At 48.2% G+C, this 23,911-nt stretch overlaps 1 protein-coding gene across 1 annotated transcript in view; it reads right to left on the bottom strand.

The window, feature by feature from the left end:
* The window catches only part of CLCN2 (chloride voltage-gated channel 2), a 193,275-nt gene that overhangs the window by 148,729 nt on the left and 20,635 nt on the right, over positions 1–23,911 (bottom strand). The window contains exon 2 of the mRNA XM_029616501.1: positions 11,886–12,039. Coding sequence (XP_029472361.1) covers positions 11,886–12,039 — 154 coding nt within the window. The remainder of the gene's footprint in view (positions 1–11,885; positions 12,040–23,911) is intronic.

Here is a 23,911-nt window from a genome sequence, read left to right as displayed (position 1 = left end):
ATTCTTTTGAGGATGGACTCAGTTTCCTTGGAGGAGGTGAGGTCGATGATGTGGAGCGAATATTTGAGGGAGGGGGTGAACCTGAGGAGTATATTGGCTATTTTGTTATGGAAGAAATGAGCACGTTCTTCATATTTTATGCTGGCTTCATCATCAGCGATGATAGGGGCGGAGGGTTTGGTGAGAGCCGCGACATAAGAGAAGAGGGCATTGGGGTTGAAAGTGTATTGATGTATCTTGGTGGCGTAGTAGTCACGTTTGGCTTTTTGAATGGCGAGGCGGTATGTGTGTAAGTATGATTTGTAGGGGGAGTGTGCTGTATAGTTGGGTCTTTGCGCCAGGTTCTCTAAGTCTAAGGTTGTGTTTCATTTGGTGCAGTTCTGTTGTGTACCAAGGTTTGTTGTGTGGGGGTGTAGTGTGTTGCTTGTGGGTGATGAGAGGGCATAGGTTGTTGGCTATGTCCTGGGTGAGGTTATCTCAAGAGTTGAGTGCAGCATCGGGGGAGGAGCAATCAAGTTTGTTTAGGGATTCAGAGAGTGCTGTGGTGAGTTCCTCTGATGAGCAGGTTTTGCGGAAGGAGAAGGAGTTATTTTGTGGATGATTGCAGGTGGTGGTGGCGCTTAAGATGAGGTGGGTCTCAATAAGTGAGTGGTCAGACCATGGTACAGGGGTACAGGAGGCTGTTGATGGTGCATGGATGCAAGAGTTGATGAAAATGAAGTCTAAGGTGTGCCCTGCTTTGTGTGTGGGGGCGGATATGATTTGGGTGAATCCTAGGGCAGTTAGGAAGGTTTCACAGGATGGTGATAGGGGTATGGAGTCTACATGAATATTGAAATCTCCTAGTGTTATGGCAGGTTTTTCGTTGTTAATGTTGTTGGTTATGAGTTCAATGAGGGGGGAGGGATTGTGTTCCAGGAGGCCTGGGGGGGCATAGACAAGGCAAATTTGGAGATCTGTGGATTTAAATAGGCCAACTTCGAGCTTGGGTGGGGGGCAGATATTCATGGGCCTGAGTCTGAGGTTTTTTTTTGGCGGCTCCTCGTTTTTCTGATCTGAGAATGGAGAAAATATCATGGGATAGTGTGGGGAGTTGGTTCAGGATCACAGTGTCAGTGTCCTTGAGCCAGGTTTCTGTGACTGCACAGATTTCAGGTTTGTGGTCATGAAGGAGGTCATCAAGGATGTGGGTTTTTTTAGAGAGGGAATGAGCATTAAATAGCATGACGGATAGTGTGGTGAGGCCAAGGAATTGGGTTAAAGGGGAGATAAAGATAGGGAGGAGGTATTTGCGCTGGGCTTGAGGGTTCGCATAGCAGAGAAAAGGTGGTCTGTGCAAGGGGTGATGTATACGGGGGATAGGGAAGGAATTAGGGAAGGTGCAAGACTGGGGGGACATGGTGGAATAGAGATTGGTTGAAATCAGTGGGATGGTAAAGCTAAGAGGGAGGATCAGGTGAAGTGTATAGGGGACAAAAAAGGGAAGCATGGGGAGGGAGGTAAGCAAAAAGTAGCTAACAGATTCAGTACAGTGAAATATTCAGAACAGAGCAGATTCAGTGCTGTGCAATAGGTAGTAGCAATAGATAATTAACAGAGCAATGACTCGCAAAGTGGTTCACGGCAGTGTGTGGTCTTCTGACGTTGTGCATCTTGGAAGGGCTGCAGTCTATGACTCAGGGTCGGCTCAGCTTGGGCGTCAATACGTCTCACAATCCGGGTGCGAGTAGGCGGTGCAGAACAATATAGTAGTGAAGTCGGACAGTATCAGAGAACTGACGTTAGGGATTAATGATTGAGATAGTCATAGACCAGAGGGTGAGGTGATTGAAGAGCAGGGTCTAGTTGGTTCTTTGCTTTCTGGCTTGAACGGAAGGAGCGCACGAAGGGGCACACTAAGGGGCAGGCCCCTTAGGTCACGCTCCTTCGTGCGCGCGACGCCCAGCACGCAGCACTGCAGGTAAGAGCCCGGTTTTAAAGGGGCCTACCGTCTGTCCTTCTGCGATGCCGTCTTTGAAGCGCCTGGCCTCTGATAGGTCAGGAGGGGCTTGGGGGCGTGGTCGCGGCAGGCCCACATGTCTTACAGGCCTGCGGATTCGAGCCGGTTGGCAGTGATGGTGGCTAGCTCTTTCCCCGGTGGGAAGGCGCTGGCATCGCGAGCTAGGAGCGGCTGCGGTCGAAAGGCACAAGCATTGAACCTTTTCCAGTGGAACGAAAGCTGTAGAACTAAGGGTCATGATATGAAACCCCAAGGTGGTAGACTCAGGAATAAATATCAGGAAACATTTTGTGCTTCCTGCTGCTGTACGGCCTCCCCTCCACCAGAGGGCTCCAGAGAGCCCAGCTTTGAAGTGTGCTCTCCCTCACATCCCTGGTTTCTTGCTAGTCTGTCCTACAGCCTCCGTGCCACTAGGGGACCTCCACGAGCTCACTCTCCTGGCTGGCCAAGCCTCTCTGAGCTGCCTGTATCACGCCCAGACCCCAGTCCTATTTAACCTTGTCTAGTCTCTGCGTCAGTGCTTCGGCATAGAGTGTTATTCCACTCCTTGCTCTAGCCACCTGCATTGCGGCCTTTCCATGGTCTGTCTCAGCCTCTGGGGCTTCTGTTCTGTCAGGCCTAGCCCTGAGACTTTCCTAGGTCCCTGATTCTAGGCCTCTCTGTTTCCTGACTCTGACCTAACATCTGAGACCTCCCCAGGCCTCTTCCTTGACACTAGGCTTCTCTCTGCCTTGTCTGTCAAGGTCTTCCTTATTGTTGCCTTCAGGCTTTGTGTTCCATGTTCTGTGTTTGTCCTTTCCAGTCCTGTCTCAGTCTGTCCATGCCCTGAGTTCCATGGCTACCTACAGACAATTCCTGTGTTCCAGTTCCCTCTTACCTGCGTTCGGCTCCAGTCCGTTCCCGCGTCCCAGCTCCCTCTTACCTGCGCTCGGCTCCAGTCCATTCCCTCTTACCTGCACTCGGCTCCAGTCCATTCCTGCATCCCAGCTCCCTCTTACCTGCGCTCGGCTCCAGTCCGTTCCCGCGTCCCAGCTCCCTCTTACCTGCGCTCGGCTCCAGTCCATTCCCTCTTACCTGCACTCGGCTCCAGTCCATTCCTGCGTCCCAGCTCCCTCTTACCTGCACTCGGCTCCAGTCCATTCCTGCATCCCAGCTCCCTCTTACCTGCACTCAGCTCCAGTCCATTCCTGTGTCCCAGTTCCCTCTTACCTGCACTCGGCTCCAGTCCATTCCTGCGTCCCAGTTCCCTCTTACCTGCGCTCGGCTCCAGTCTGTTCCCTCTTACCTGCACTCAGCTCCAGTCCATTCCTGCGTCCCAGCTCCCTCTTACCTGCACTCGGCTCCAGACCATTCCTGCGTCCCAGCTCCCTCTTACCTGCACTCAGCTCCAGTCCATTCCTGTGTCCCAGTTCCCTCTTACCTGCACTCGGCTCCAGTCCATTCCTGCGTCCCAGTTCCCTCTTACCTGCGCTCGGCTCCAGTCTGTTCCCTCTTACCTGCACTCAGCTCCAGTCTATTCCTGCGTCCCAGCTCCCTCTTACCTGCACTCAGCTCCAGTCCATTCCTGCGTCCCAGTTCCCTCTTACCTGCGCTCGGCTCCAGTCCATTCCCTCTTACCTGCACTCGGCTCCAGTCCATTCCTGCGTCCCAGCTCCCTCTTACCTGCACTCGGCTCCAGTCCATTCCTGCGTCCCAGCTCCCTCTTACCTGCACTCGGCTCCAGTCCATTCCTGCGTCCCAGCTCCCTCTTACCTGCACTCGGCTCCAGTCCATTCCTGCGTCCCAGTTCCCTCTTACCTGCGCTCGGCTCCAGTCCATTCCTGCGTCCCAGTTCCCTCTTACCTGCGCTCGGCTCCAGTCCATTCCTGCGTCCCAGTTCCCTCTTATCTGCGCTCGGCTCCAGTCCGTTCCCTCTTACCTGCGCTCGGCTCCAGTCCGTTCCCGCGTCCCAGCTCCCTCTTACCTGCGCTCGGCTCCAGTCCGTTCCCGCGTCCCAGCTCCCTCTTACCTGCGCTCGGCTCCAGTCCGTTCCCGCGTCCCAGCTCCCTCTTACCTGCGCTCGGCTCCAGTCCGTTCCCGCGTCCCAGCTCCCTCTTACCTGCGCTCGGCTCCAGTCCGTTCCCGCGTCCCAGCTCCCTCTTACCTGCACTCGGCTCCAGTCCAGCCTGTACTTTGTTCCTTTCGCCAGTCTCACTGGACTGTCCACCCCTAGTTCCTGCCTTGCCATCCTGCACTACTCCAGAGGTAGTGACCACAGCACCCCCTCTACTGCAATTCCCAGAACAAAACGTTTTTCATGGGGAATGTGTTATGGAATTCCCTCCTGGAAGAGGTGAAGGTAACAGAATTTAAAAGTGTATGGGAACTACCCTGAGGATCCTTAGTGGCTAAAGGTGAACCAGGATAACCTATGGTAACCTTTGGTGAAACCTTTCCGCATGGGGTTAACCTGCACAGAGTGGCACAGACAGCCAGAGCCACCTTTCTGAGCATTCTCTATTCTTAATGGATGGTTCAGCTCTCCGGCTGTTTTTAGAATTTCAGCTAAGTTTATCAAGTTCACGCACGGTGATGGTAGAGGAACTGAAAGCTGCTAGTGAACAGGTGCCAGGCTGTATTCAACTACCCAGCAAGCAACACATAATACCAGACAGGAAGGAGAACAGAGTGAAACACAACACAAGGTGGCATCAATCTACAAGTTAACATCTCCCCTTTCTTTGTTCAGTATTTGCACAACTTTCTTTCATAAAGTGTCTTACAGCTTAACTCTTGTAGGAGGTGATGCATGCGAGAAGCACTGAGTGTAGATGGAGCTTTTCTGTGCATGCAGCTGGCAATTTCTGTCTGGCATCAGCGGGCTGTAATCCTTCCTAAACTTCCGACAGGTGTGGTTGCTTGCTCAGGGTTCCCCGTAGATCCTCTACTCTCCATGTACTCGTGCAGGAGGGATTGCTTGGCCCTTCACTTGAGCCGTACATGTGCCGTCTGCAGCAGCTGTGTGAAGCTGGCGTTTCAGCCACTCGCAGAGTCATACAAATTATGGTACAACATTTTGGATGCAGATACCCATTTTCGAATGACTCGTTCGATCTCCCGGTAATGGCCTCGTGCAGATTGGATCACTAATATTCAATTCCAGTAAATCCCTAGTGCCGGTAATCCATAGCTATTGCCAATGACGACATCACGTGCGGTGCTGGATTGCTATCCATGCCTTCCATTGGTGCGTTTCTCCTTTGGCATTTAGCTCTACCCAGGTCTTTGCCGTCAGTTTGTGTCTTCTTGCACAGGTTTTTCACTACCTTCACACCTCATTCAGCTTTGCCATGACCTTGACATGCTCAGACTCCCAATCAATAGCAAACTATTTAGAGTGCATGCATGCACACTGAGGCCCATTATCTCGCTGACCATAACGTGCAAACTATACCTTGCAACATGTGATTGTGGCTTCTGCAGACATGGCTGGGAGCAGTTCAGGTTCCCAGAAGTTTGAATGGTAATCAACTATCAATAGCAACTCTTTCCCAGAAAAGCTGAATAAGTCTATGCTGACAATCTGTCAAAGTCATATAGGTAGGTATATCATATGACATCATAGTTTCTTTCTACTGCTTGTGTGCATATTTGTTACAGGTAGAAAAATTGCTGACAAAATCTACTACTTACTTTTATAGCACTATTTGACAGTGCCTGCTCAGTAGAGCTTACATTGTAACCAAGATTACATATAGGGATAAAGAAACTTGGGGAATTTCATTTATTACGAAAATAGTTACAAATTAATGAGGCTGTAAGTGGGACAATCGGAGGTTAAGATTTAAAAGCAGCCTCAATAAAGTGGGTTTTAGACAGGATTTAAATAAAGCAAGAGATGGAGCTTGACCCACCAGCTCAGGTGGAAAGCATGGAGTCAGGAACGGGTGGCAGATAAGAGAGCCATGGATAGGAATGAGCAGAGTACAGGAGGATAGGTGGAGAGAGAGATGAGATAAGAGACAGTAAAGAGCTGCAGCACGAGGAGCTTGAACTCTATGTAGGAACAGATGGGGAGCCAATGGAGTGATCTGAGAAGATGGGTTATATGGGTGCAGTGACTTTGGTGAAAAATAAGTCATGCAGCTGAATTTAGGACAGATTGCAGGGAGAGAGATGGATCACTGGGAGACCTGTGAGGAGCAGGATGAAATAGTGTAAGCAGGAGGAGATGAGAGAGAGGAAAGGGTTCTGGTATGGATGTAGTGACTTTGGTGAAAGATAAGTCATGCAGCTGAATTTAGGACAGATTGCAGGGAGAGAGAGCTCACTGGGAGGAGCAGGTTGCAATAGTCTAAGCAGGAGAAGATGAGAGAGTGGAGAAAGGTTCTGGTAGTATGTTCAGAAAAGAAGAGACAGATTATGGGGATGTTATGTGTAGAGAAGAAGAAGAGGAGCTGGAGATGACTCTAAAGTTACGGGCTGAGGGGACTGGGAGAGTGACCGTGTTATCCACAGGAATAGAGAAAGCAGGAAGAAGGGAGGTGGGCTTGGGGGAAAAGATAAGGAGCTCTGATTTGGCCATTTTGAGTTTTAAAGTGTCGATGGGATATCCAGGTAGCAAGGTCAGACGAGTAGGCTGAGATCTGGGATGGGATCCTGATGAAATTTCTGGTATAGCAAGGTAAATCTGGGAATCATCGGCCTATAGAAAGTCATGAAAGGAAATGAGAACACACAGAGAAGAGGACCCAGGACAGACCCCTGAGGAACACCAATTGATAGAGGGATGTTAGTAGAGGAAACACTAAAAGTACGATGGGAGAGGTAAGAAAAAGAATCAAGATAGGACAGATTACTGAAATCCAAGTCAGGACAGAATATCAGCAGCAGACAGGTGAAGGAGGATACAGATTGAGTAAAGGCCTTTTGTTTTAGTCATAAACATGTCACCGGAGTCATTGATTTCACCTTGCATACTGCGTGCCTGCCTGGGGCTGGGATGTATTATGTGCTGGCATCTCTGATCGCAGTGATTTGCCTATAATGACCCTTCGTCCTTTATACAGAATGCTATTTTGCTTGCTAATGTCAACCCTGAATGACCTGTATTCACTTATGGTAGCGGATACCTCCTTCTTTTCTGGTCTATCACTGAGGACCTCAGGCTTCAGTGCCTGCAAGGACTCTACTCTCACTGTGTGCTGCATGATTTGATGCAGTCTCTGCTCAGTGACATTCAGCTAATCTGCTTGATTGCAATGTCTATTTGTTCCTGTCGCAGCCAACAAACCCCAAGATGTTCTGGCTCTGCAGTGGACCTCGGATCTTATTCTGCTGCAGCCCTGCTGAGTGCATCACTGATATAAATCTCCGGGCCTGGCTTACAAACTGCATTGAGGTTGTAATACTGCAATGTAAGCAGCAGGCTCTGAACACACAATAGAGGGCTTCTTGATGATCATCATTAGTGGCTGTAATTATATGATGGCCATAGAGGGGAGGATGAAAAAGTTGGCATCCTTTTTGATTTGTGCATAATTCTGCTCAGCTGGGGTAAACTCCCTAGAGGCCAAGAGCACCATCTTGCATCACACAACATCCAAGCCCATTAATATGTAGTGTCACTTTGTATCAAAACAGTCCTGGTAACACTGTAGTACTGCAAAACAGCTGCATCTACAACCAAGCACTTTGTTTCCTGCACTAGCTGGTCACAGTTTGGAAGCCAGCGTCAAACACCATCCTTATCCAGAGTCTTGCCAAGGGCTCAGATGATATCTCTGACAGGCATGGCATGGAGTTTGCTAGGGAAGTCATAAACCCAATGAAGCATTGCAGAGATTCTACATCCACAGGCTGTGACATATCCTGTATGACTCTAACCTTATCCAGGTCTGCTTTCAGGCCCTATGAGGACAGGAGGTGCCCATGGAAGCGAGGTTCCTTCACTTGCATTGCAATTTCTTCACACTATGCCTTAGCTTCACCTGCCTGCATCGATCCATTAGAGCCAAGAGCTTGTCATCATAGTCGTACGCTGCTTCCCCAACAGAGTCACCGCAGCCCATGATGAGGATGTCCTATGCTGCTGACGTGGGAACAGTTCATGCTCATACACTTCTGGGGCTACTGAGATCCCTAGTGGTGGACTCAGCCATCTTCTTCTGCCTCAGGACATCCAGGATATCATCATGAGGCTGCTTTTCTTATTTAACTTACTTTGCAGAAATGCATCCCTTGCATCAACAAGTGTAAACATTCGTGCGTTAGACAGGTTGTGCAAGACAAGCGTTGGCACGATGTAGAGAGATCTTTTCAGTGATAACTTTAGAAACTTTGTATCAATACGAATTCTCAGGTTCCCTGGCTCCCTTACTACAGTCACGTTCTTTATCCAGTCATTCGCATCAGTCTCCGCCATAAGATGGCCGTCAGCTCCAAGCCTGTCCAGCAGTGCTTTTCTCTCTGGCTTTATAGCTACTGATACATTGCCTGGAGCGCATTGGAATGGGTGGTTCACTTTGTAATCTTGTTGTGATAATTCATTATTTTTAGTTCTTCTGGTTAACTTTCTATACCTTAAGCAACAAGATTCTACAAAGTGAAGCACCTTGAGCTACACACCTCTTAGGTATTATACATTTATTTATATTCTGCCTTCTGGCACTTCATAAGCAATTACAGTAGGTATTTCCCAATCCCCAGAGGGCTCACAATCTTAGGCTTCATTTTCCCCATGGACACGGAATGGGAGAAAATCTTTAGTAAATCAGGCCCTAGGTTTGTATCTGAGGCAATGGAGGGTTAAGGTCACAAGGGACAGCAGTGGGATTTGAATCCTGGTTTCCAACCAGCAGTTCCTCCGCTTCATACTTCAAAGCAAAGTAACAAGTGTGCAAGGAAACAAGACTACAAACAGAGATTCGCAGTGTGGAGGTGGAAGTTAAGATTCCACAGGCTAATTTTACTTGTAGGATAGCTGAGGAAAGGTCAGGGGCTTTGCTGTGATTTTCTTCGTTCTTTCACTAGGCACCAGAAACTTCTAACAGCTGAAGAATGGCCTGAAAATACTGTTTCAACAAAACCATCGTCACTGTTACTATTTGTACTGCTATCCAGGATGCTGGGCTTGATGGACCCTCGGTCTGACCCATTTTGGCATGTTCTTATCCTGATCCACAGTGAGTGTGAAGAAGGTCTGCAGGCCAACTCCCTCACAAACTGGTGATGGAACTCAGAGAGGAAGGGACGAGACTGAGAAGCACCTAGAAAAACTAGGATGCATCAATGAAATGCTTAATGAGGCATCAAGCAAAGGACAAGATGACAGCTGGAGCCAGGACAGATCCTACTCCGTGACACCAATTTCTCTTGAGCTGAAAAACATGTATGCAGCTCTGGAAGTGAAGGAGAAGAAACCATCCCAGGATGAGGGGGGACTGAAATTGCAAATCCCAACACTGCACGCTCAACAATCTCTGCACCTAGGAGGTAGAGGGTAGTGTTGGTTGGTGACTTGCTTCTGAGGAGCACCAGACATGTCCCAGGAAGGGGTCTGTCTGCCGGATGCCAAAATATGAGACGTTATGGAGAGATTGCCGAAAGTCCTCAAGCCTACTGATTACTACCTGAGGCTTTCATGTTGGCATGAAAGATGCCACGTCAAGAATAAAGGCCCAGGCAGGGAAACTCACAGTCTGGCGTTGAATGAATGCCGGCATAGATGGTGTTAACAAGAACATTTTAACTTCCTGGACCATGGAATGATGTTTCAAGGGCTGCGAAACAGAGATGGAGTCCACATGTCAAAGACTGGCAAATCCACTGAGGAGGGCTTTAAACTAGAATTAATGGGGATGGATGAACAAAGCATTAAGATAAGAAAAGGTACTCGGGTAAATGAATCTTTAAACACTTGAATAGAAAAGGGGAAAAAGGGCAATGTCTGGAAAGCTTTGCACACTAATGCTCACAGTACAGGAAAAAAATCCCAGAAGCCGTCATGAGATGTGGGACATGGAAAACCCGTCCTGCCAGGCTAGGAAGTGGCGTTATACCGGCTGCTGCATAACGTTTGCCTCCCCCCCCCCCCCGCCCCGCAGCAGGGACCAGAAATCTGATAGAAACATGCAATATACCACTTACTCAGCGTGCAAAACAGAATTAAACAAATCAATAGTTGGTGTGCAAAATGGCTTTGAAACGAGCGGGTAACAGCTTTTCATCTGCTTGTTGCTGGAATTTTCAATCATTTTTGGGCTTTCTTGAGACAATTTTAGCAGTCAGCCATCACTAAAGTCTGTAAAACACTCATAAGAACATAAGAACATAAGAAAATGCCATACTGGGTCAGACCAAGGGTCCATCAAGCCCAGCATCCTGTTTCCAACAGTGGCCAATCCAGGTCATAAGAACCTGGCAAGTACCTAAAAACTAAGTCTATTCCATTTTACCATTGCTAATGGCAGTGGCTATTCTCTAAGTGAACTTAATAGCAGCCTGGTCCCCATTCTCCTCTGAACCCAGCTTTCACTTTGACCTAACTTTTTTGGAAATTGACTTTTTCGTAGTAAAGGTTGCTCCAGCAGCCCGAGTCTCATGACCTGCAATACCTTTACTATGGTCAATCTGATGCTGGTTTTCACTATCATACGTTCCGGCCATAAATAATAAATTTAAGTAATGTGTAAGGTACTGTTAGATATCAAATTGAACGGCCAGCAAAATGGTACAAAAATTATAGTGGTGGGAAGCTGAGGGGGGAGGGAGGCAAACGTTAGGCAACCCGTGGGATATAAATCAAATATTAAACAGTACTGCAGGACTTACATTGCAAGTATGAGACACTGTGGGTTAATCTGGAAAGAGGGAATGGAACAAGTATTTATATGGTACTATATACGTTATATTGGTGCAATATACAGACCTCCAGAGACAGAAGAAATCAAAAATTAATGGAGAATATTCACAAAACTGCTAGGAAAGGGAAAATGCTATTGCTAGGGGATTCAGTTTGTCAGATGTTGATTGGGACATCTCAACTGTGGTGTCAATTAGAAGCAGAGAGATCCTGGATCCTCTGCAAGACAACGGTTCCATCAACTGGTAACAGAACCCACTTGGTCGATACTGGACCCAGTGCTTTCTAATGTTGGAGTGGATGATCATCTGGGATCCAGTGAACATCGGATGGTGCGGTTCATTCTAACAACACAGGTGGTGAGATTTCATTCCTGGACTTCAGGAAAACTAATCTTGTTAAAATGGGGGAGAACCTCAAGGAGTCATCAGCTGGATGGGAAAATCCAGGAGAAGTAGAAGGGCAGTGAGGTCAACAAATCATTTTGATAGGAAAGCGGAAAGAAATGAGGCTCAAATCAATGTGAGAAACAGTTTTTCACTGGGAAGGTGGAGGACAGACACCTGAATCAACTTCCAACAGAGGCTCTGGGAGTCAAAACTGTGGTGGTAGAGTTCAGGCACACATGGGATACACAGAGCGAGGGAGAAAGATATCACACACAGAGAGTGGCCGCCTCCCTCCCACACGTGGGAGGGACACGAAGAGGAGAAGTCCATTAATGGCTATTAATCAAGTTTACTTAGGGAATAGTCACTGCTATTAATTGCATCAGTAGCTTGGGATCTTCTTAGTGTTTGGGTACTTGCCCGGTTCTTGTGGCCTGGTTTGGCCTCTGTTGGAAACAGGATGCTGGGCTTGATGGACCCTTGGTCTGACCCAGTATGGCAATTTCTTATGTTCTTATGTTAATTTCTGTTTCTGCACAGGACACCTCTTAGCCCCGATCAGAGCAGGCAGGTGGACAGGTCAAGGCGAGGTGATCTTTATCTGCAGCTGGCATCTTCTTTGTTACCCAGCGGACGAAGGGGTCTTGCTTCTTACCTCTACATTTGGAACAACGCCCCCCATCGTACTCAATGAACTCAGGGGCTCCAGCTCGCTCTCTGCCAAAAAGACGCCGCTCTTCTCTCTGCCGGATGCGGATTGCTTCTTCCTTAGCAAAAGCTCCAAGCTCCTGTGTGTATCTACCATACATCTGTCAGAAAGAGAGGGAGACAGCAAGACATCAAGGTAAGGAGAGGCAGGCAAAGAGGGAAAGCGCAGAGCCTCATTCTTACAATTCTCCACCCCCCTCCCAGAGTCAGAGGCGGGCAACACAGCCACGAGCCACAGAGACAGGAACAAGGCACACGTGGGAGAGTCCCTTCCCCTTCCTGCCCAGGAAATACACAGATCTGAGGCGGGGAGAGCGAGCCTCCCCTCTCCACACGCACACATGCAGGGGGGGGGGGGGGGGAATGGGGCAGACTTTCAAAGGCTCCGCGCGTAACCCGAGAAAATCTGCCCCTGCGCACGCCGAGCCTATTTTGCATAGGCTCGGTGGCGCGCGCAAGCCCCGGGACACGCGTATGACAAAAAGGGGCGGTCCGGGGGCGTGGTCGGGTGCTCCGGCACAGCAGCCTGGGCTGGGGCATGGCGGGCCGGCAGTCGGTCAGCGCGTGCAAGTTACGCCTGAACTAAGAACCAAGGTCAGGAAGTATTTCTTCACGGAAAGGGTGGTGGATGCCTGGAATGCCCTTCCGGAGGAAGTGGTGAAGTCTAAAACTGTGAAGGACTTCAAAGGGGCGTGGGATAAACACTGTGGATCCATCAAGTCTAGTGGGCATAAATAAAGAGGAGGCAGCAAAACACTGCACGGAGCGGCAGTAGCCACAGAGGCATTCACGGAGCGGGATGCCAGTGGCCAGTAGTTGGTGTTCCACCTTCAGGCAGCAAAACACTGCACGGAGCGGCAGTAGCCACAGAGGCATTCACGGAGCGGGATGCCAGTGGCCAGTGGTTGGTGTTCCACCTTCACGGAGGGCTGCCATCTCCCAAAAAAACAAAAACAAGAAACAAACAAACAAAGCAGGGGTGGGTAGGAGTATGGGGCAGGGGTGTGGCCTGCTTGTTGCTGCAGTTGCTACCCCTGATTGAGCTGGATGTTCACTGGGATGCGGATACGACGCTGCTCTCTGCATTGGTGGAGGGGTGGAAGGGAGGAAGGGAGTTGGGGCCGGAGGGTGCTGGAAGCCAATAGTGATGGATGGGAGGGAGAAAGGGGGTGGGGAATAAAATAAATAAATAAATGGATGAACTGCGTGGCTTGCTGGGCAGACTGGATGGGCCGTTTGGTCTTCTTCTGCCGTCATTTCTATGTTTTGCAGCAAAGGTGGGGGCGGGGCTGGAAAAAAAGTTCCCTCCAAGGCTGCTCCGAAATTGCAGCAGCCTTGAAGGGAACAGGGAAAGCTATCGAGTCTCCCCTTGGGCTCGGTGCACATGTGTGCACCCCCCCCCCCCCTGCGCGCGCAGAGTCCGAATTTTATAACATGCACGCAGCAGCACACGTATGTTATAAAATCGGGCTTAGATTTTAAGATCTGGCCCATAGTGTCCCTCCCCAAGACATGCACAGCACAAGGCAGTGCCTTCCCCCCACACCCACCCCACTTCCTAGAGAGCTGAGCCGCAGAGCAAAACTAGGGGTCTTCCCCCTAGCACTCAGCAAACAGAGAGAAGCCTCAGCTCCCAGGCTGCCACTGCGCACTAATAAGGAACGACTTTCCTCTCGCCTACTTGGTTCCTAACAGTCTGGGGACTTCTCCTGCAGCAACTAATTGTATCCATTGTCTTATTGTAGGAAACTCCCCAGGGATCTGCATCTGTAGGTTTGGCTTAGAGTCTCTGCTTTATGGAGCATAGAGTGCTGCACATGTCAGTAGCACTATAGAAATATTAAATAGTAGTTATAGCAGCAGCAACATGAACGCCCCCCACTACTTGGCTGGGAAAAACACACTCAGGTCCTATGTAGCAATCCTGCCCTACCAATAAAGCATCAGAACATACTGGGTCAGACTGAGGGTCCCTCAAGCCAGGTGTCTTCCAACAGTGGCCAAGGCAGATCACAAGTACCTGACAGGATATCCCAAGGGGTGGAGAGATACCAAGCTGCGTATCCCAAGAATAAGCATTAGATATCTGCAACGCCACCTTAATCATGGTTAATGGACTTTTCCTCTAGGAACTTGTCCAAACCTTTTTTTTTTTAAACCCAGCTACACTAATAGCTTTCACCACATCCTCTGGCAACAAATTCCAGAGCTTAATTATGTATGGAGTAAAAAAAAAAATTTCCCTTATTAGTTTTGAATGTATTACCTAGGAACTTCATTGTGTGTCCCCGGTCTTTGTACTTTTCAAAAGAGCAAACAACTGATTAACATTTACTCGTTCCATTCCACATTATTTTATAAACCTCTATCACATCTCCCCTCAGCTGGTCTGTAGATTCCTGGATAACCCTTTGATCCCTTTTTAAAAATTGGCCTTACAGTTAGTTTATGAATTTCCAATAGCAGATCTGCAATTTCATTTCTCAGTTCTCTCAGCACTCTGAGATGTGTACCATCTGATCCAGGTGATTTGCTACTCTTTAGTTTGTCAATTTGCCCTATTACATCCTCCAGTTGAAGATATTTGTTTCAGTTCCTCTGAATCATCACCTTTGAATATCATTTCTGGCATGGGTGTCTCTCGTACATCCTCAGTGAATACCAAAGCAAAAAATTAATTTAGTCTCTCAACTATGGCTTTGTCATTCCTAAATGCTCCTTATATCTTTTGATCACCTAATTTTCCAACTGACTCCCTTGCAGGATTTTTACTTTGAATGTACCTGAAAAAGTTTTTATTCTGCGTTTTTGCTTCCATGGCAAGCTTCTTTTTAATTCTCTTTTTGCCTTCCTTATCAATGCTTTGCATCTGACTTGTCAGTGCTTATGCTGTTTTCTTCATTCAGATCCCTTTTCATTTCTTGAAAGATATTCTTTTACATATTATAGCCCCTATCACCTCACATTTTAACCATGCTAGTAGTCACTTAGCCCCTCTCAATCCGTGGAATACGTCTGGTCTGGGCTTCCAAGATGGTATTTTTAAACAATGTCCATGCCTGGGCTAAACCCTTAACCTTTACAGTTACTCTAACACCATGAACTGAAACAACTCAACCTAGCATACAAAAGGATGACAATGCAAATACTGCAATGTGCCCTAGAAGACCAATACACCTCCTACTGGGAAAACAGAACCAGCCGGACTGCTACAGATCCCTACACAGAAAATACATGCTAGCAGAATCCCTCACCTCAGTCACACGCATAACGCAGACAAACCATCACCAAATACAGAATAAGTGCTCACAGACCAGAAACAAAAAGATGCAGACAAGAAACCCAAGAAGGCAGACTCTGCATGCAATGCAACACTGGAGAAACTGAAATAAAACTGCATTTCCTCCTGTGCAGTGCAAAATACAAAGAGATCTGAGATGGACATTTCCCACAGCTGAGAGAGAAAATCCAAGACCTCCCACAAAAGAATGAGCAGAAAAAAACTCTGCATAACCCCAGGGAAAGGGGAGACATAGCAGTGAGAGCAGCAAAATATGATGGATCCTGCCACCAGGCCACAAATTAAATCTGGCAGGGACAATACGGACCAACATCAGAAATCGGGAATTGTCCTTGTTACTCTCCTTTCTGGACCCTGTAACTATTTTAGGTATTTATTCTCCTTTTATTTTAAGCACAAAGCCAATGCAATAAGGTGATCTCAGCAGTTTTACCCACAATTGTCTGCACAGTTTGTGTGCAAATGTTACTCCGGATGCAACGAGCAGTTCTGTGCCTGTAAAACTGTGCAACCTGCTTAGCACTCATGCATGGGAATCCCACACAATGAAGGCATTTGTTATCACTCCAGAGCAGAGAGCTGCGCCGGCTTTTACCCCTGGTCAGAGGGGGAGTAAAGTTTCCAGCATTAGTGTCAGTCTATGGGCAGGAGCAGGAGTCCTAGCGCCAGGGACTGGAATCAGGATTTATGTGCATCGACATGACTTATATGCACTTATATTTTTTCTGCGCTGAAAGCATTAGTGTGTGAATAAATCATGTTTTGAGCCCATAAATCAGGCCTGAGACGTCACTGAGTGAAAATGTGTGGCCAGCCTGGCTGATCACATGTTTGTACAAGGGTTTGTGTGCATATTTTCGTAACTCCTGATGCATTACTGCATTCGGAGAGAAGCATTTTTTTAACCTGCACAGTTTTAATCCACAGCTTATTACATCGGGCTCTTTGAGGGCAAGTTTAAAAGCATTTTATGTGGCTAAACAGCTATTTACCCATGTGAAAAAGGCCAGGGGAATTCCCTTCCCCCCCAGAGAGGAGAAGTAAGTTACTTGTGCTGACCACAGTGTCAATTCTTTTACCCACAACCAAAAACGGAGGGGGGGAGCTATGCACATTTTAAAATCAATGCATGCAGCGAGCCTGTTGCATGTGCTGACTCAAGGAGCCCCATTCCCACAGCTCTGAATTCCCGCTGGGAGTTTCCCCCTGAGATTCAGCTTGCAGCCTGTGTTTCAGCGAAAAGTTGCCTGATTTGAAGTGAATTTTCCAGCCGCTGCTGCACAACGTGCTGGGTTCTCCGCTACATTGGGGGGAGAGAAATAACACGAAGATCGCATTTTCAAATGCACAATTATTAGCTGCCATGAAAACAGCACCTGCAGACTTGTGCAAGTGGCAAAGACAAACAACCACTGCGGACAGCGGGAAAATTCTGCTCTTTGCCTATCACTTTGACAGCAGATATCCAAACCGTCCGGCCTATTGAGGTTTCTGAGTCTGAGAGGGTGGCGCACGAGCCTGGGATTGAACTGAATAGTGACTGGGATCAGGGCCGGCTCTGGACCGAATGACCCGGGCAGTCGCCCAGGATGCCACCTCCCTGCTGATGGCGCAGAGAAAGCAACGCGCTCTTCCGCAAACAGCCCTACAGGTCCAGAAAGGCTCCTCCAAGGAGGCCCACAGGGCCAAAGGTGATCTATTGCACCCTTCTCCCCGTGGACAGAGCCAGCAGCCTGGGGTTTCCAACCTCCTCATGGTGCCGGCTCCGCTCTCCTGCTGAGAATGCGGTGGCCATGGCAGACAGGAAGCACCAGGCCACCAGCTCCACTCCTGCCAGTCAGGCAATGGGGGGATGAGGGAAGGTGAGGAGCATGGAGACTGAGGTGGGGGGTTTGCAAGATCAGGGAGAGAAGTTGGAGGATGGTGTGTGAGGGAAGGGGTTTTTGAAAGGAGGCAGGTTTTGAAGGAAAGGATGAGGGAGACAGATGGTTGGAGATGATAAAGGGAGCACCCTCATGAGGAGAGAGTATAACTGGCCAGTGGTTTCCAACCTCCTTCCTGCTACCACTTTTATGAAGAGGGACAACACTCAGCCGGTATTTGGGAATAGGACTCTTATCTCTTTGTATTTTGCAAGGCACAGGAGGAGATGCAGTTCTGGTTCTCTATCCCGGGTGCTGACGTCTTGGGATTTCCACTTCACTTCCTGTCTGTACATTTCTGTTTCTGGTCCTGTCTTCCGCGTGTCTGACCGAGCTGAGGGATTCTCCTTGTGTGTAGTTTCTGTACGGGCCTTTGCAGCAATCCTGCTAATCGTGGTTTTTCCCAGAAGGTCGTAGGGCTGCAGCCTTTCCCTGTGCGGGGCTGTTTCACTCCTAGGAATCAGTGGTGCTGGGGGACCGCTGGTTTGCTAGGAAGACGCTGCGTGACGTTTTGCAGAGTCTGATGCTGCATCACAGAGTGTTTGGTCCTGGAGGGAGCTTGTGTTGCTGCTGCTAAGGTAACAGCAGAATTTGAATATTTTCTTTTCTTTGGCGAGTTGCAAGGCAGCAAGCGCTGGAGGAGTTTGGGTGGACACTGAATTCGAGGTGCAGGGTTTATATTGGGGAGCAGGTCTCTCTCCCAGGCTTCATTCGCATTGCCCACCCTGTGGGGGGAGGGGGAGGATCGGGTAAGAATCGAAGGGGAGGGAATTTCAGTTTCTGTCCAGGCAAAAGTTAAGGCCCCCCCCCCCCATCACTACCCCAAGCTGCAGCCCCCAGATTCAAAGTCCATGGAGGTGGCAGCAGGGAGCAAGGAAGAGTTAAAACCGAAAAATGCCTGGAGAGTGCCTGGCAGAGAAGCAGGGACGTGGACAGACTGTCAATGCCCCAGGATGCAGGCAGTCAGGATCAAAACCTGGCAAGGGAGAAATGCCAGCACTTACTCAGCAGAAAAAACCTCTCCGCAATTGTGACACAAACTCCCCCCAGCACTACCGTGTGAAGTAACACAAAACCCCAGGCTCAGCACACATCAGCAGCAACACCCACGACCCAAACAGCAACAGTACCTCCAGTACCTTTCACCTGTCATGAAAGGCAGAATATTAACCTAAAATTTATTAAAAAGAAAAAAAGTTAGCCTATGAAAAGGCAGAAATGCAAATACTGTAACCTGCCCTAGAGCACTAGTACACCTCCCGCTAGGAAAAAGAGAATGAGCCGGACTGCTCCACAGCCCCACGCACACAAATTCCCTCTGCTTGATAACGTTCCCTCCCTCCGGCAGAGAATAGCCTGGTGCCCCTGCCCCTCTGCATCAAAACACCACCCCCTCCTGACTTCCTAAAAACCAAAGCCCACCCCTTAGCCAAGGGCAGCCTCAGGCCCATCAGGCAGAAGCAGTGGTCAGTGCTGGAATGCAAATGGCGCCAGCTGACCCAAGGCTCCTTTTTGCCCCACACAAAGGGGAGCTTTGCACCATTTTAGATTTAATGCACTTAACTTAGTAAACAGACCCTCAGATCTAAAAAACAAACAAACTTGCATCAGAAAGGAAAAACATCTTCTAAAATGTTATGGTAAACAGATCATGTGATATAAGAGAGAAAACGTCTAATACAGAGGACCTGGTGTGAATGCTGGTTGTCAGCAGAGGGCCTCACCCGGGGACTGCGAGTTACGAGCAGAGGGCCAAGACCTTTGTTTATAAGAGGATGGTCTTGCTCAGAGACAGACAGACAGACAGTCTATTATGGGTAGAGAGCCTTGGTTACAAATGGTTATAAACAGAGGACCCTGCATAGAGATATTGATTATAAGAGGAGGATCTTACATAGAGACTGTCAGATATAAGTGGAGGGGGATTGCTCAGAGACTGTTATAAGCTGAGAGTCTTATACAGAGATTTCTGTAAACAGCAGAGGAGCTTGCACAGCGACTGTTGGAGAGCCTTGTAGATACTTACAGTTATGAGTGGACGGCCTTACCCAGAGACCATCGGTTATAAGCCGAGGACTACGAAAAGATTGTTAGTTATGAGCCAAGAGCTTGTGTAGAGACTGTTGGCTATGAACATAAGATGATAAGAACATGCCATACTGGGTCAGACCAAGGGTCCATGAAGTCCAGTATCCTGTTTCCAATCCAAGTCACAAGTATCTGGCAAGTACCCAAACATTAGATAGATCACAAGCTACTATTGCTTATTAATTACCATAATAGCAGTTTATGGATTTATCCTCTAGGAACTTATCCAAACCTTCTTTAAACCCAGTTACACTAACAGCTGTAACCACATCCTCTGGCAATGAATTCCAGAGCTTAACTATGTGCTGAGTGAAAAAGAATTTTCTTCGATTTGTTTTAAATGAGCTACTTGTTAACTTCATGGAGTGCCCCCTGGTCCTTCTATTATCTGAGAGAGTAAATAACCAATTTACATTAACTTGTTCAAGACCTCTCATGATCTTAAAGACCTCTATCATATCCCCCCTCAGTCGTCTCTTCTTCAAGCTGAACAGCCCTAACTTCTTAAGCATTTCCTCATAGGGGAGCTGTTCCATTCCCCTTACTTTGGTCGCCCATGTCTGTACCTTCTCCATTGCAGCTATATCCTTTTTGAGATGTGGTGACCAGAATTGTACACAGTATTCAAGGTGCAGTCTCACCATGGAGCGATACAGAGGTATTATGACATTTTCCGTTTTATTAACCATTCCCTTTCTAATAATTCCTAAAATTCTGTTTGCTTTTTTGACTGCCGCAGCACACTGAGCAGATGGTTTTAAAGTATTATCCACTATGATGCCTAGATCTTTTTCCTGGGTGGTAGCTCCTAATATGGAACCTAACATCGTGTAACTACAGCAAGGGTTATTTTTCCCTATATGCAACACCTTGCACTTGTCCACATTAAATTTCATCTGCCATTTGGATGCCCAATCTTCCAGTCTTGCAAGGTCTTCCTGTAATGTATCACAGTCTGCTTGTGATTTAACTACTCTGAATAATTTTGTATCATCCGCAAATTTGATAACCTCACTCGTCTTATTCCTTTCCAGATCATTTATATATATATTGAAAAGCACCGGTCCAAGTACAGATCCCTGAGACACTCCACCGTTTACCCTTTTCCACTGAGAAAATTGACCATTTAATCCTACTCTGTTTCCTGTCTTTTAGCCAGTTTGTAATCCACGAAAGGACATCGCCTCTTATCCCATGATTTTTTAGTTTTCTTATAAGCCTCTCATGAGGGACTTTGTCGAACACCTTCTTGAAATCCAAATACACCACATCTACCAGTGCACCTTTGTCCACATGTTAGTCACCCCTTCAAACAAATGTAGGAGATTTGTGAGGCAAGACTTCTCTTGAGTAAGTCCGTGAGCCTTGTGTAGAAACTGTTGGTTATGAGCGGAGGGCATTGCCATCATGATCTGGAGGGTGAGCCCTTGGGCTGCTACTGGGTTGACACTCTCAGTAGCGCAAGCACAGCCTAGATCCCAACAGGTAGCAACTGAGACAAGGCAAGATGAGAGCAAAATCCATGAGCAGTCCGAGGGGTCAGGGCAGGCAGCTAGCAGAGAAGTCGAGATCCGGACCAAGGTTACGGAAGATGACAAGCAAGCAGGAGTCGAGAACCAAAGGAAGATCAGGCAGGCAAAGATCAAAGTCCATTCCAAGTCAGTACCGAAGAGACAGTCCAAAGAGGCTGATGGGAAGCAGGGACAAGGCTGGGGCGAGGCTGGAACTGGAGGCAGGGGCATCACACACTGCAGACAAGAGAACAGCAGGAGACCTGTGCAGAGAATTTCCTCTTATATATGTGATGTCATCAGCTAGTGCCCCAGGAAGTCCCAGTAGCAGAGCTTCTAAGAGACAGTCCTGATAGCAGGAGGTTCTGGCCAGGAAGTAGGATGCTGCATAACGCAGAATGCTATGCCGGGCATGCGTTGCAGTTGCATAGAGACTGTTGGTTATGGGCCAAAGGCATTGTGTAGAGACAGTTTATTATGAGCGAAAGATTCTTCACCTCACATTTTTGGACTCAGTCTGATTCTAGGACTAAGTCTCTCTCTCACCATCTACATTTACAATTCCACATTCAAGCCTGCCTCCTGTCTGCTCTACTTCCTTGGCAATCTAGAGATGCCCACTACACTCATGGCTCCTTCATCTCCCCTGCTGTCTCCGGGTTACGTATCTTGCTTACACTTCTCTTTATTTCTTGATGTATTGTTGGTGCTACTCCTCCATCTCTCCTGTTGATACACTCTTTCCACTGGAACAAATTCCAGAATGTTTCTGAATTCTTACTATCCTTGTTTTTTATTTTTATTCATATTCAGAACTGGTTTGTACCGAGAGCTCAGTCACTCTAAACTCTGGTCGGTCCTCAGCTCCCAGCCCCCCGGTCCTCAGCCCTATCTTCCCCAAATCATGTCAGAGAGAAACCTGGGATCAGAGAACCTTAAACAGAACCCTCAAGGAGCACATCTGGAAAAAGAAGACTCTCAAAACTAATAACAGCAGGGAAAATATATAAAAACCCTGTCCTGGATGCAAACTGTAACTACAGAGAAATTATACACTCCCCACCCCTACCCTGGCTCTAACCCAGGATGCACAGTATTACAGAGAAAATATGCATTACCTTCCCACCCCCTACTCTTGCCAGCTTCAAACACATTATCAAAGGGAAAATACATCCCCAGCCCACACTACTATAGAGAACATTTCAGTTTCCCCAGCTCTTCCCATACATTCTCTTCAGTAAATGGGGTTTCGTCTACTCCACCCCCCTCCAATGTCTTGTCAACTAGCGACGGTCCTTCTCCAGGGTCTTCTTTAGTGAACACCGAACTGAAGTATTTGTTTAATATTTCCCCCATTTCTTCATCTCTCTCTACACATTGATCCTTTTCACCTTTCAGTTCCACTCTGCCACTTTGGACCTTTCTCCTTGCTCTGATGTATCTGGAACATGTTTTGTCACCTCTTTGGCAATCCTTTCTTCCACCAGACGTTTTGCTTTCCTGATTACTTTCCTTGTCTCTCTCAGTTTCACCAGGTTTTCTTCCCTGTGTTCCTCTTTTTGGGATCCTTTATATTTCTCAAACGCTGCTCTTTTTATTTTATCAGCCACCTCCTTTGAGAACCAGATAGGTTTCTTATTTCTCTTGCTTTTGTTAATTTTTCTAACGTAAAGATTAGTTGCCTTTGTAATTGCTCCTTTTAGTTTGGTCCACAGTTGTTCCAGGCCAGGGTCCGGTGCAGGCTGAATTCGGGTAGAGTCAGAGCCAGGCAGCGGTTAGGGCAGGTGGTATTCCAGATGGTCAGTCAGGCAGTGGTCAGGGGCAGGCAGAGTTCAGTCAGAGTCGAGGATCAAGCTGAAGTCAAAACCAGAGATCCGTCCTGGGGAGGTTGGGATGAATACGCAGGCAGGGAGGTGAGGAACAGCACAGGTGGACAGAAGAACACATTGAAGACTGAAGCAAAGGACTGAAGACTTAACCAAAAGATGAAGACCAGGAACTCAGGAAGAAAGACCAGAAACTGCCAGGACGAGGAGAGGGAACCCAAGAAGAAAGACCAGAAACTGCCAGGACGAGGAGAGGGAACCCAAGAAGAAAGACCAGAAACCGCCAGCACGAGGAGCGGGAGCTCAGGAAGAAAAAGAGCAGAAACCGCCAGGACGAGGAGCGGGAACCCAGGAAGAAAAAGAGCAGAAACTGCCAGGACGAGGAGCGGGAACCCAGGAAGAAAAAGAGCAGAAACTGCCAGGACGAGGAGCGGGAACCCAGGAAGAAAAAGAGCAGAAACTGCCAGGACGAGGAGCGGGAACCCAGGAAGAAAGAGCAGAAACTGCCAGGACGAGGAGCGGGAGCTCAGGAAGAAAGAGCAGAAACACGGTGAGGCAATTCGCTCTACTAGTTGTAGTTGACCTGTTGTTGAGGCGCTGGAGGGGCGTTTGGAGGGGGCGGCTGAGTGACCTCATCCAGATGTGCCTGCTGGGTTTTCCCGCCATGAGCCCTTTTAGTGTGCCGAGGTTTGGGGCCCAGTGCGGTCGGCGGCTTCAGTCCTCGGCAGCGTCCCGCCATGCAAGCGGTCTGGCGACCTCGAGAAGAGTGAGACAGGGCTTGGGAAGACCCGTGAACATGATCTCTATCAGCTACAGATCTTTTCCCACTGAGGGGGAGAGGAGAAAGAATTGGAGACCCCACTACTGGATCTCCCCCTTGGGACAGGCGCAGACTGAGTGAAAGGAAACCGGCAGAGCACTCAGGCAGGACTGGTCTAGTTCAAGGGGATCCCGTGCAGAACAGGGTTTTCCCTCTGGATTTTGGGACTCTACCCACTCAATCAGTACAGAAGTGGTAGGCATCATCCCCAGAACCGGAGTCAGATACACAGAGAGAAGGAGACACATCTGTAATTTCCCTTATCAAACCACAGACACTGATTTAAATGTTATTGAATCGGTAAATAATAAATTTGAACACCCAGAACTGCGTCCGGGTTCCTCTGTCCCTGGCGAGCAGCATTACATCACATCCTTGTACAAAGAGACCCACTGGAGAAGCTTACTCCACTGCCTGGGCCATGAGCCTCAGCTTCCCCCCACAGAAAGGACCCACCTCTGGGGTAATTCCAGCAGGAGGGGACAAGTATCAGTGGAGACAGCCC

Source organism: Rhinatrema bivittatum, chromosome 9 (genome assembly GCF_901001135.1).
Source record: "Rhinatrema bivittatum chromosome 9, aRhiBiv1.1, whole genome shotgun sequence".
Classification (NCBI taxonomy): domain Eukaryota; kingdom Metazoa; phylum Chordata; class Amphibia; order Gymnophiona; family Rhinatrematidae; genus Rhinatrema; species Rhinatrema bivittatum.
The sequence above is the reverse complement of the archived record's forward strand: the minus strand, read 5'-3'. Positions and strand labels throughout refer to the sequence as shown.